The sequence below is a fragment of the Lichenostomus cassidix genome, chromosome 19 (assembly GCF_008360975.1).
Source record: "Lichenostomus cassidix isolate B80296 chromosome 19, HeHo_3.0, whole genome shotgun sequence".
NCBI lineage: Eukaryota > Metazoa > Chordata > Aves > Passeriformes > Meliphagidae > Lichenostomus > Lichenostomus cassidix.
The window spans coordinates 9,911,690-9,923,990 of NC_139499.1; the positions used below are offsets into that span (position 1 = coordinate 9,911,690).

The 12,301-nt window shown below is 46.6% G+C and overlaps 1 protein-coding gene across 14 annotated transcripts in view; it reads right to left on the reverse strand.

Annotated features, from left to right (window-relative positions):
• MSI2 (musashi RNA binding protein 2) overlaps positions 1-12,301 on the reverse strand; it is a 201,549-nt gene that overhangs the window by 126,666 nt on the left and 62,582 nt on the right. For all 14 annotated transcript variants that reach the window (XR_014855768.1, XR_014855769.1, XM_085078593.1 and 11 more), the window contains exon 6: positions 3,061-3,153. Coding sequence is in view for 12 of the 14 variants with exons in the window: in XM_085078593.1 (XP_084934719.1) it covers positions 3,061-3,153 (93 nt within the window). In the remaining 2 variants the exon portion in view is untranslated. The remainder of the gene's footprint in view (positions 1-3,060; positions 3,154-12,301) is intronic.

The following is a 12,301-nucleotide window of genomic DNA, read 5'->3' on the forward strand; positions in this document are numbered from 1 at the left end:
GAGTAAAACAATGGCCCTTTTTTTTTTTCCTTCTGATTGTAAATGCTTATGGCTTAGTTTAGTGTTTTCCCAGCTTAGCCTCCTCATGTCCTCAATGGATTCTGCTCCCTGAAATGACTGGAAGGAGAATCCTTCCCCTCCTCAGCACCCAGACCTTACCAAGCCTCTCTGGGAGCCCCACAACAACTGCAGGTGCCCAGGACCAGCCTCACCAGCTCTAAGCACTCACAAGGCTGCTCTTTACACTGCTCGCTGCTCATTCTGGGGTGTCTTTTGGCTTCACTCAGGCAACTTTTCCCAGTTTTCCTCCACAGCTTATGGCAGCTAAGGACACTTTCGCAAAAGGAAACATGGGACTCCAGGGCTTTTTTGGAAACAAAATATAATCACTATGAGAAATCCCACATGCCAAGTTTCAGGAATTATCACTACCACAAACTTTGGTGCTGTATCATCAGGCAAGTTCACTGGTGAAGAAGGGAAGAGGGTTTACTTAAGCTTTTCCTTTTCTTCGAGACAAAGGTTCTGCCACTGACTTTTCAAAAAGCTGCAGTTTCAAATTCAACACTTTATCCCTTTCCTGCCAACTCCGGTTACACAAGCAAGCCTGCCTGGCCCCAAAGCTGGTGGCTGCTGTCCCCACGTCCTGTGTTCTGAGAGCTACCTCCAGTTACCAAAACAACCTCCCCTGGCTGCAAAGCTCCTCTCCACAGCAAGTACAAACAGGATTTCAGGAATCGCAGCGGTCGGTAAGCAATTTTTTCCACACCGATAAATAAGCTCAGCATTTCAAAGAGCAAATCACCTGAGATGCTCTTATCAAACAGGGGCGGCTCCTCGCACGTTAATTATGTAATGCAATTTGCTTTATTTTAAGAAAGCTCTGAGCAAAGGCAGAGCTGGCCAACTGATGTGGATCACTTGGTAATGGGCTGACTGGAGAGCCAGGCTGTGCTGAGCACAGGCCCTGCCTCAGAGGGATGGGAATCTTGCAAGGAACTCATGGAGGGGCAGGGAAATGGGATGGAGAAGGATGTGACCCCTGCAAGGTCCTGCAGGACCAGTCCTGCTGTATCCGAATGCAACATCCCACTGTCCACAGCGTATTAATAAGTTTTCTAACTTAGCTGAACCACAGCTCCCCATTTTCAAGGGTCATTAACCAGCTCTGTATCTCCTAACAACCAGAGCCTTGAGGAGAATCACCTCAAAACACCCTGAAACCAAACTGTCCCAGCTGATAAAGAGCAGTGCCACGGGGAGAACCCAAACACCTGCACCAAGGTCGAGTCACGGTCACACAGCCAAGCAGCCTCTGCTCCAAACAGCACCAGCTTCACCAAACTCTCCACAAGCTGAACAGTGGACTGTGAAACAGGAGAATTCACCTGGAGCAACAGGGAGAAGCCCTGCAGTCCTGAGTCCTGCAGGAGCTGAGCTGTAGTACCTGGAGCATCACAGCCTCAGCAGGACATCCCCAGCTGTGCTAACATGGGAATGGGTTCCTATCTTGATCCCAACTTGTACAATTTTCAGCTCCTTAAATTTTTAGCCTGCAAAATTAAGACACTTGAAAAAAAGCACTTGATTTTTCCAAAGTACTGCCTGGGAAAGGCAAACCTCTGCTAAGCTGTCTCAAGAATGGCAGAGCATGAAAGCAGAACCAAAGCATCCCGAATCCCCAGTCACTCCCGAGACACAGCCTGGCTGCTGCATTCTCAGGGACTGTAAAATTGCAAGCATGAAACTACCAGATGGTGAAATTAAAAAGACTATATTAAGACAACATCCAGACAATATGCAAAGCACTTATATTGAAACTATTATTAACTTGAAAAATACAGGTTAGTGGAGTTCTGCAATTAGAAGTAACTACAGAAGAAACATCCAAAAGCTCATGTAATCCTTTAATAAAAGGCTCAGCAGGCTGTAAACATCCTGCCGGAATCGAAGATTATTATTGAAAATAAAATGACTGGTTTGCAAAACAACTATCAATCCAGCACAGGAACCATTTATAAACTCGCCTCCTCAGCCCTGAACAAAATCCTGCCTGGCTCAGGCTTTTCAGGGCAGATGAAAGAAACATAAACTAACTACAAGGAATGGGAGCTGCTTTGCTCTGGGATACCCCGCTGTGTCCTCACGCAATCTTGCATCTAAAACATCAATTGCTGCACTCCAAAAGACAGGAATCGAGCTGCTGGGCTGGAATCCATGGAGCCCCACGGACAGGAGGCCTGGCAGGAATCCCCCTGGAAGGTGATACCACCAACTGCTCTGAGAGCAGGCAGCTCCATGAGCTCGTCACCCATGGCACTGCTGAACAAACGTCCAGGAGCTGTGGGGATCCAGGAAGCTCCATGAAGTCAGAGTCACTAAGCTGCAGCCAGAGCCTGGACAGTGGGGTTTGAGCTGTTACATCACAGCAAAGACTACTCTGGCAAGGTTCAGATCTCCTTCTCTGCATAAACTTGTTTGTTTCGGGGTTTTGGTATGGGTTTTTCTGGTGTATTTGCGTTTTTGGGGTTTTTTGGGTGGTTTGTTGTTTTTTTTTTTTTTTTTGGTTAATGATGCCAGGATTCTACACATACTTGCAGAATGATTTTCTAATATGAAATTAAGTGGATATTCTAGTGACTTGCACATTACTCTTGCTTTTCACGTGGTTCCTTCAGGCATTTTCACAACTTAATGAGCTCTCCAATACGTCTACCTGCCCTTTTTGCCACTGGAATCGGGACAAACAGAAGGCTGATTTTATGGAGAAGACAACTGTGTAATCATTCAGCTAAGGGTCAAATTCTTCCTGAACAGACACAGATTCACCTCCCAATGATGCTTTTTTCTTTAATGGAAGTAAACAGTGTTGGCAATGTTGTACACACACAAGCAACAAACAGAAAAGAAATTCCAGAGACTTCAATAAATGACACGGAAAGGCAAAAACTTGGCCCTCCTTTGAGCTCAGTCCTCAATGCACTTTTGTTTTTCAAAACACACTTCAAAAAGAAAGGGAAGAAAGAAGAACTATGCAATGCTCACTTGGGCAGAACTTACCTTGCCAAACTGTTCAAAGTATTGCTTCACGTCTTCCACTACTGTATTAGCCGATAATCCACCTACAAATATTTTCTTTGTTCTTGTGACCATCTGTAAGAAATTACAAGACAAGCATATGGTTTAACCAGATTATTTCAAACAATATGTGGAAAAAAGAAATATCCTTCAGATCCCATCCCTAACCCAGATAATGAGAATACTTCTTTACAAAAGCAATTTCGATTCGATTTGATTAGATACTTCTTTCTCTGTCTTGTTTTGTTTTTATTTGAGAGATGGCTGAGTAAAGGCTCTCAATAACAACTCTAGCCCCCGGATATTTTTTTTTAATAAATAATTTTTATTGTGCTTCTCAATGCAAATATAAGTGGAAAAGGAATCTGAGTGTTATATCTTCACAGAGAGGTGCCTTTGCGCCTCCTTTTCCTACAGACAGGCTGAACGCTCTTTGGCAGGAGAAAGGCAATTACATTGAATCGAAGCGATGCGTTATTAAGTTTCCATGGGTCAGTTTAAAAGGAACTTGCACAGTTACCTTTAAAATAATCAAAAGATGAAAGACAGCCAGGGCTGCCAATGCAGCATCCTCTATCTACCACAGCCATGCTCGTGGAACCACCATCCACCAGGGCTGGATCAGCCCCTCCAGGAGCCTGCTGTGCTCCCCAGAGCCCAGCAGAGCACCAGCTCTGCCTGCTGACCCACATGTGCCTGGCTTTGGTCCAACAAGGGAAAAGGATGGTGCTGAATTCCCTATGGAGAACACACCACAGCACAACCCATCACCCATACTCTGCAGCCCCTGAGGATGGGCAGGATCAGCCCAGGGACACAAACCCTGAGGTGTCTTTGTTGGGCTGATCCCAAACCACCTGATCCCTGTGGGCCACCTTAACCCCAGGGAGATGCAGGACAATGCTGTCAGCTTTTCTGAAGGGGCTTGGGCAGAGCTCAGAGCATGACAGCAGACAGCTCAGCAGCCAACCCACCATGGAGAGGTGTTTGAGTCAACACAGCTAACTCAGGAAACCAACAAACACCTCAGCAACAAAACCGGGCATTGAAACACATTTTCTCTGGAAACTGGGTGAAGCAGCCAACTTCCAGAGACTGAAGGCAAAAACGCCCCTAACTCCAGAGCCAGGGCTTGCCTGGTTAAACACAGGCCAGCAAACAGAGGCATCGCACAGGACAGACCCCAGCAGCTGAAAGCTTTATCACTTTCTTGTATTTTTACTAAAGACTCTGAGGATGCCTTTTACGAGGGTACTGGGGTCATGAGGACAGCCCAGAGCCATGGGCAAAGCCTCCTTAGGGCTGAGGCATTGGACACAAAGCTTGGAGTGGCTCCAGGTCCTCCCAGCACAGAACAAATTAATCACCACTCCTGTCCCCACGGCCATGCACATCAACCAGGGCAGATATTCCCTTCAATCAGCTCCAATCACACCTTACAGAGCCTCACTTTTTTTGCTTGGGATTTTTTTTAAGTTAGAAAGAAAAAGAGAGGAGGGGAAAAAAAAAAGTGTAAAAATTCAATTATTTTTTCCTGGCTGCAATCTAGGGCTCCGAAATTGAAGCCCAAGCATATATTTTTCTGTAGAAAATTGTCATTTACAAATAAAGAATTGGCTAAAGCCGACTTGTAACTAAAGGATTTTGCAGGGCTGTCAAGAGCCCTCTGCCTGCCAGCATCTGATTTAAGATCAGGCCAGGCTTCTGTTGTCATACAAAAGAGAGAGGAAAGCAATTATTCTAAAGCAGTATTTGAAATTATCATCATTTTTATATTTGACCAAGAAAGAAAGAAAAAGAGAGCTACTGCTTTTAGAAGCAAGATTGAAGGTTATAGAGAAAAAAAAAAAAAAGGACCACTTTGTTTCAATAGCTTCAGTCAAAGAAAATATTGGTAATGACAAGCAAATTCACAACATTTTAATGCCTAGAGATGTGTTGCGAGCAGGGAAATAGTTTCAGAAATCAGCTCTTTGGTACCAAAGCGAAGCACAAAATTAAGTCTGCTTTTACAATCCACGTTTCCCTGAAGAGATGGTTGAATGGCTTTGTTACCACATTCCCCTCAGCCCAGAACAGAAAACACACAGCCCAGAGCGATGCTCCCATCCCAACGTGCCTCAGCAGGGTTGGCTGCTGAGCTTCCACCTGCGGCACCAGGGCAGGGGGACACGGAGGGACAGGAGGGACACAGAAGGGCAGGAGGGACACAGAAGGGGCTGTCCCACACAGGTGAGGGGAAGCTCACCACGGCTGCCCACCCTCAGCTGGGGTTCAGCCCAGGCCATCCCCACCCAGGAGCTGTGATCTGGAGCTGCAATCTCCATTTCCTTCCACACCTGACATGTCTGTGCTCGTGTGGCCTCAGTACTTCCCCATCGTTAGACACTGTGGGACTGGGACCAGCTGGAAAGAGCCTCTGCCTCCTGCTCCAACCTGCTCGTCCTCCCGCAGCAGCCAGAGGGATGAGAGGAGGCAAGGCTTCCTCGGGGCAAGGCAGAGAGCACAGGGCTCAGGAGCAGAGCAGGGCACTGACACACAGCTGGACACTCTGCCCACACTATGCCCCTCTGAAGTTCCTTCAGTGAAAGTCACTGAGGATCTTTATTTGTCCCTGTGAGCAAATTCAGGATCTGCTCACAACAAGACACTCCCAACAGAAAGGGAGTCACAGAAGCACTGGTGGGTTTGGATCCTCTGGCAGCAGCTCCCTCTGCCCTCTCCTGGGGTGGAACAGCAGGGTTTGGGTAATAGGAAGCAATTAGTGTGAATCAATCACAAGTCCATGTTTTATTAACGACTCCAAGAGGTCTGGGTCACTCTGAAACCACAATACTGGCAGCTCGGTGTCTTTGGATTTCATTTGCAGTGTAACATATCCATCCCTGGCTGCTGCAGGGCTCTGCAAACCGTGGCTCTGCGCTGGTTTTGGAGGGTTTGTGTACTGAAGGTGTCTCTCTCTCGCTGCGGAAGGAGTTGCCAGGAGAGGCAGATCCGAGGCTGGTGCGAGGCCATTAATTGTGAGCATCACAGAATTGCTGTTTGTATACTGTGCTGGTGCTGAGTTAATCAAAACACATGTGACTACTCCTGCGAGGAAGCATTCAAGGTTACATTCTCTTTATTGGCTTGGCTTTTGAAAAATATAATCACCTTTGTGCTCTGAAAATGAGCAAACACTTCAGGAGGTGCAGGAGCAGGAAGAAAACCTTCCCTGCTTTAGTCAGGCAAGTCTGCTGAATTTATGCCACTTTGTGCAAGGTTATGGTTGTAATTAGATCAGTTTGGGGCATATCAGGTAAATCTCCTCTAAACAACAGGCTGAAGATGCAGTCTCTGGGAACAAAAGCCTTGTCCCACTTGAACATGTCAATACAAACGTGAGCTTAACCCAGCTGACTCAGATGAAATGAAGGAATGAGGTTTTGCAGAGCTGGAGGTTCCAGCTCCAAGCCCGTGAACATCCCTCACACTGACATAGCAATGCTGCTCAGCACCTTGTGGTTTTTTGTTCCCCATCCAAACTGCCTTATTATCCTGACTAGTAAAAATGAACAGAGGGGATTTTAAGCTCATGAAATATTTTGCAGAATTCCCAGAATTTCAAAATCTCAAGCAACAAGTATCCACCATTCCTTGTAGATGAGTCGAGGCCTTTTCTACATTCAACAAAGAAGTTATGTATTTGACTTCAGGGTAATGGCTTTTAGTATCATTTCCCAACCATTCTTTACACATTAGTTGTTGCTCTGCCTCCAGTTTTAGTGCAGAGCTCCTGGCTCAGGATGGTGAGGTTGGAAAAGATGAGTGCTGACACTCAGCTGGCACAGAGAGGAGCCCAAGTGTGCCACTGGCAGGTCTTGTTGGGAAGTAAAATCCATGTAAAATCCCAAAGCAGGAGACAGAGACACAAAACCAACACATGGGGCTCAAAGAACAACCTGGAAACCTGTGCCTGAACTTGGCTCTGGCACACTCCAGTGTAGAATTCATCAAGGCTTTGCATCCTCAACTTCTCAATATGGTGGAAGTGGACTAGAGCACTAACAGTGAATATCTGCATTGCAAATTGCTGAAATTAGCTTTCATTTCAGATTAAGCTAATCACGCATATGTAACTGTTTTGCAGAGCATTCTTCTCTCTCTCTCTCATACGACAGCGTGTGCAGGGGTGCACATGTATTCCAGCCTGCTCACCTCATCTACAGTTTGGCATTTCATCATTTCTAGAGTATACACCTTCTAAACAGGTTTATAATTGAAAAAATCAGCTTTGCTATCTGTGCTGAACTGCATTTTATACCCCATTGTGCTGTACATTCAAACTACAGCATTACTTCTAATTAAAAACAACAATATTTCATGTAACAGGGGAAGTGATCTTGTTAACAGAACAGCCAGGCTTCTTTGGCAGAGCACAAACTGTAAGAATTCTCCAGGTTTTTTTTCGTTTTTTTGCCTCTGGGATCCTCCTAGGAAGTTCCAAAAAGCTATTAAAAACTCAACTGAAATGTGATGCAAAGACATGATGAACAAGGCAGTGTTTAGTGAAAGCTGCCAACCTCTCTCTGTTCACAGAGAGCTCCCCAGAACCACCCCTTCCCCAGGTGCTTCTGAGCAACTGACAAGTGATGGAGGTGCTGTGCTGAGCACTGTGTTCCATCGAGAAGCAAACATCCAACTCCAGGCTCCAGCAGAGCCAGAGGAGCTCAATCCCGTGCAAAGGCAGCACGGCTTTATGTGCCATGTACAACACGCTTAAGTATTCAAAATAGGATTTCAGCAGGACTTAAATGGTGCAAATACCTCGTGCCTGACCCCTGTGTAAGCTCATGTCATCCTGTGAGAACTGCTCGAGCTATAGAAGGTACGTGGGAATGAAAGAGCTCTTTAATCCAAACAACCAGCACAGATTCCCAGCGGGGTAAATCAGTTCCCCTGATTTCTGGGAAAACACAGATGGGTTATACTCTCTCCAACCACTTGGAAACTAAACTGTTAACCTGGTCCTTGCTGTATTCCCAGTTTTTGGCTGCCTTGGGTTGTGCTGTTACCGCTGGGAGGGTGGAGTTTTGGCAAGTGGAGCATTTCCCTCCCTCAATGGCTGTGGCATCAGCAGGAGGCAGAACACACAAACTGATTTTTCCAAGACAGATTGAACTGGCAGTGATTGCCAAAGCCATCCTTGGAGTTTCACAAGCAAACCTGGCCAGGGGCCAGCAAAGCCCTTCCTGGTCCATCTTCCTGAGTGCTACTGGATTTCAGTCCCTCATTTGCTGCCCTAGCAGCACAGCCCCTCACTCACCCACAGGGACAGGGAAGTGACAGCAGCTTGCCATGGGCCACAGCCACCCCTGGGAAGGGACTCTTCCCAAAAGAAGGGCTTGCTGTCCAGGCAGCAGCATCCCCTGTGAGCCACCCTCAGCTCTCCAGGCACAGCAACACCTTTACCTGCCCCACCACAGAGCTCCCTGCATGGGAGATCCAAGCCTGAAAATTAGCCCCAGCTGTGAGAGCTCAGCAGGTTTTTTGAGCAAAATCTGGCTTCAAGCTTCATATCAAACGATACAGTAAAATTCATCAGAGCCAGCATTCCTCCCCTCCAGAGCCCAGGAATAGCTCCCAGCCCCACAGCCTCGCTATAACCAGTTATATCACATCCCTGAGGGCTGCTCCCACCTCCTGTGCTCCAGTTAACTCTTTTACAGGTTACAGAAGCACAGGCAAGAGGAGGGGAGCAGAGCAAACCTATTTAAATCCCCCTGGTTGCTTCAGCTCCTCATGCACAGTGTGGTAGGAAGGTAACTCTAAATAATCACTGAGCACAGACAACTTATCCAACCTGCCTGCCTGATTACTGTTAGGCAGTGCTTAGAAACTGCATTAGTAAGTTTAAATGAAGATAATTATTTTTAAATTAATACATCTCAGGGCCACAAATGGAGAGCACTGCCCAATGTGACTGGGAGGGGGAATTTTTGCAGTACCCAAGTAATGAGGGACAAAGGCCCCAGTGGGAAGCAATTAAGCTTCTAGTCCTAAATCTACAGGCTACTGGCAAAACTTCACCTTGTACAGGCAGAGAGGGAGAAGAAGAGGGAGGGAAAGAAAGGGGGAGATGGCATTCTGCCCAGGGACCTCACTTTTAAAGCCATGCCAGCAATATTCAATGGGAACAATGATTACCTGACCACTACCACATTCATCTATTCCTCACCTATGTTATACCATCTTCTCAAAAGAAACATTGTGTGCCATGTCCAAAATACAACCAGAAAACCTTTGTACTCCAACAGGACATAAAATTGTGACAGACCACATTTCCAAGGACATGTTCAAGGTTGATTCACAGCACAGCTCTACAGGGGAAGCAGGATGGACTGAAGTGGGGAAGCAAGCCACACAGCTTCCCAAAACACAGCCCAAGTCCTTATTTTTTAACCTGGTACAACACAAGGAGAAGGCCCTTGGCTGTCCCTGCTCTCCCAAAGCCAGGAGGATGTGCAGGACAGCAGTGAGAGGCACATCCCTGTGCAGAGCAGTGGGAAGTTGGGCCAGACAGACCCACTGATGTCTCCAGCCTGCCCCACGGTGAGTGACAAAAGGGTCCTGGAAGCTCAGGCAAAGTCCTGTAATTCAGTGCTCAACGAAACCCAACAACACAGTCTGAACTGGACATGAAGAGGATTCTGCAAGAGTTTGTAAATTCTTCCAGCTCCAAACACTGAGGTCAGTCCAAAGAAGTTTATTGCCTCTACAGTGCAGAGAGCACGACATAATTTAAATGCCTTTAAGTTAGTATCAACTAATTTTTCATGATAACTCTGTCAAATCAGTGATGAGAGCTCTGTTAAGATTCTAGATAATCTGCTAAAACAAGAAAAATTCACAGGAAGGGATAAGAAATGTATAAAGCAATTTACCTCCTTCCCAACATACTCCAGATGATTTCTCTGAAAAGAACAAATGGAAACTTTAACCCTTAGCCTTGATTAATTTCATCTACATAATCTAGATGCACATGGCAATCAGTTACTGATGAGCAGGTTTGACTTCATCTGCTGAGTCAAGCCCATGGAGCTGCAATTCGCTGCCTGGCTTTGCACAAGGGTGAGCTTTTCCTCTGATGCGAGACCACTAAAATCTTGCAAAACGCTCAGATTTGCCTATTACTGCTGTTGAAATACTTTCACAGTTTTATGAAATGCTGGGTTTGCTTTTATCCTTTTCCCCCGCACACAAATGGGCTGGTGAATTACAGGAATTGCAGCACTCCCACCTCCAGCTCACAAAGGGGAGATGCTTCCTTTGCCAGGGAGGGAACCCACCAGCCATTATTAAAGCAACATCACTGTCACTCCAAAGCAGATCAAATAACCCTTGACTGGGAATAAAAGGGCCCTTGAGGAGCTGCACCACGAATGAAGAGTGGAAGCAAGGCAAGAGAAAACATCCATACTTTTTCCAAAGGAAGGCAGCACCTCACAGCTACAAGAGCTTGTCTCCCTCGTGTGATGTTTACTCACTCAGTGACCACAGGGCAACTCATTTCAGTCTCCACAGCACTGATGTATCAAAGAGTCTTGGGAGAAGCTCAGCTGGAGACTGCAGGGCTCAGCATTTAAGCGCACATTTGAACTCACAGCGTTTGGGGAAGCCTCATTAGGTTGAGTGCGTTGCACAATCGAGTGCTATGTGCCTTGATTTCCACAAAAAGAACAGAAATATATCCCCACAGCTCAATGGAGCCTGTGAGGTTTCACTCATTAAATGCCTAACCCGCTGAAAGTCTGATTTGAAGATGCTGGAATAGCACAAGACATTGTTACTGACATTATTGTTATTAAAGGAAGAATAAAAAAATATTGTTCCTAGCTAGGAAAGCCATATCAAACTACCAAGCAAGAGATAAATCAGCCAAGGTCTCCAAAAAAAAGACATTATTTCTCCTCTACTCCAACATCTTAATGTGCATGACTTTTTTTGTGCTAGAAATATATTTCTATAAATCCTCCTCTACAGAAAGCTTTGCTTTCAGAAGGGGAAAAGTAGGAGATAAAATACTACCCATCAAAATGAACTCAAGTCTCTAGTAACATAACTAAATGTGTAATGTTACAGATGTTTTATAGCCACGATGTCGGATCCATTTAGATCATTTTTACAAACCCGGCAAGAAATATCTCCCCAGCGCTGGAAACCACGCCAACAGGTCTGGGACCAATTGTTTATTCCACCAGAGATACCACCAGGGAACAACAATATCCACCAACCAAAACCTGGAGGGCTCATTTCTCAGCCATGTCCCATCGGGACTGAGAGCCAGAGAGGGACGCCGGGCTGGAAGAGGAGCTGGATCAGACACAGGAGGTGAATCGTAACACAGGACCCTTCTCCTGCACTCTAAAGCACACAGATCCCTGCTTTCCACACCTGTGTGTCCTGCTGAGAGCAAGCTGTGCAGGCACACTGTGGAAGCACCATGTGAAGCACAGTCCAACGTGCTGCCCACTCACCCACCGACACAGCAACGGGGCCAGGAGGGACATTACCACTGCTGCCTCTTGCCCAACACAAGCCCATGGTCCACCTCCCACACACCTGGGTACACAAATGGAATCATTCACGTGTCATGTCAGTCCCTGTCACAGCTGCCACTGGCCCATGCTGAAGACACACTTTGTCTGAAGTGGAGTTTTGCTCTCCAAGCCCATCAGCCAGTGACACCCAACATCAAAAGATTTATTACCCACAATGATAACTGCCTCACGCTGCTTTGTTTGTTAATTGTGACTAGCTTTGCCTTCAGAAGGGTAGGAGCCTAATAAATCAGTTATCTCCAGGAAGAATTTATTTAAAGCTGTTAAGGTTGTAAAGCCGAGCACTTGGCAGGAGGCTCTGCGAGAACGGATGTGTTTGTGCATCGTGTTCAGGAGCAGGACAGACACACTCAGCAGCCAGGCTCTAAGGAAACCAGCTCTGAGCAAGACCTTGATGGGCTCAGCTTTGCCTGCCCACCACAACAGGCCACCTCTCGTGCTCCTTTCCCATTTCCCACAGGAGCTGTGCCAGGATGACCAGCACAGGCTTGGGCTCCCCACAGCAGCTCAGGGACTCACCAAAGCAGAGGGAACTAAGCCCATCCCAGCCTGAGGCACACGTGGGAGCCCAACCCCAGCCCTCAGCAGGCACAGACAGCTCTATGCTCCCAACCAAGCTGCCA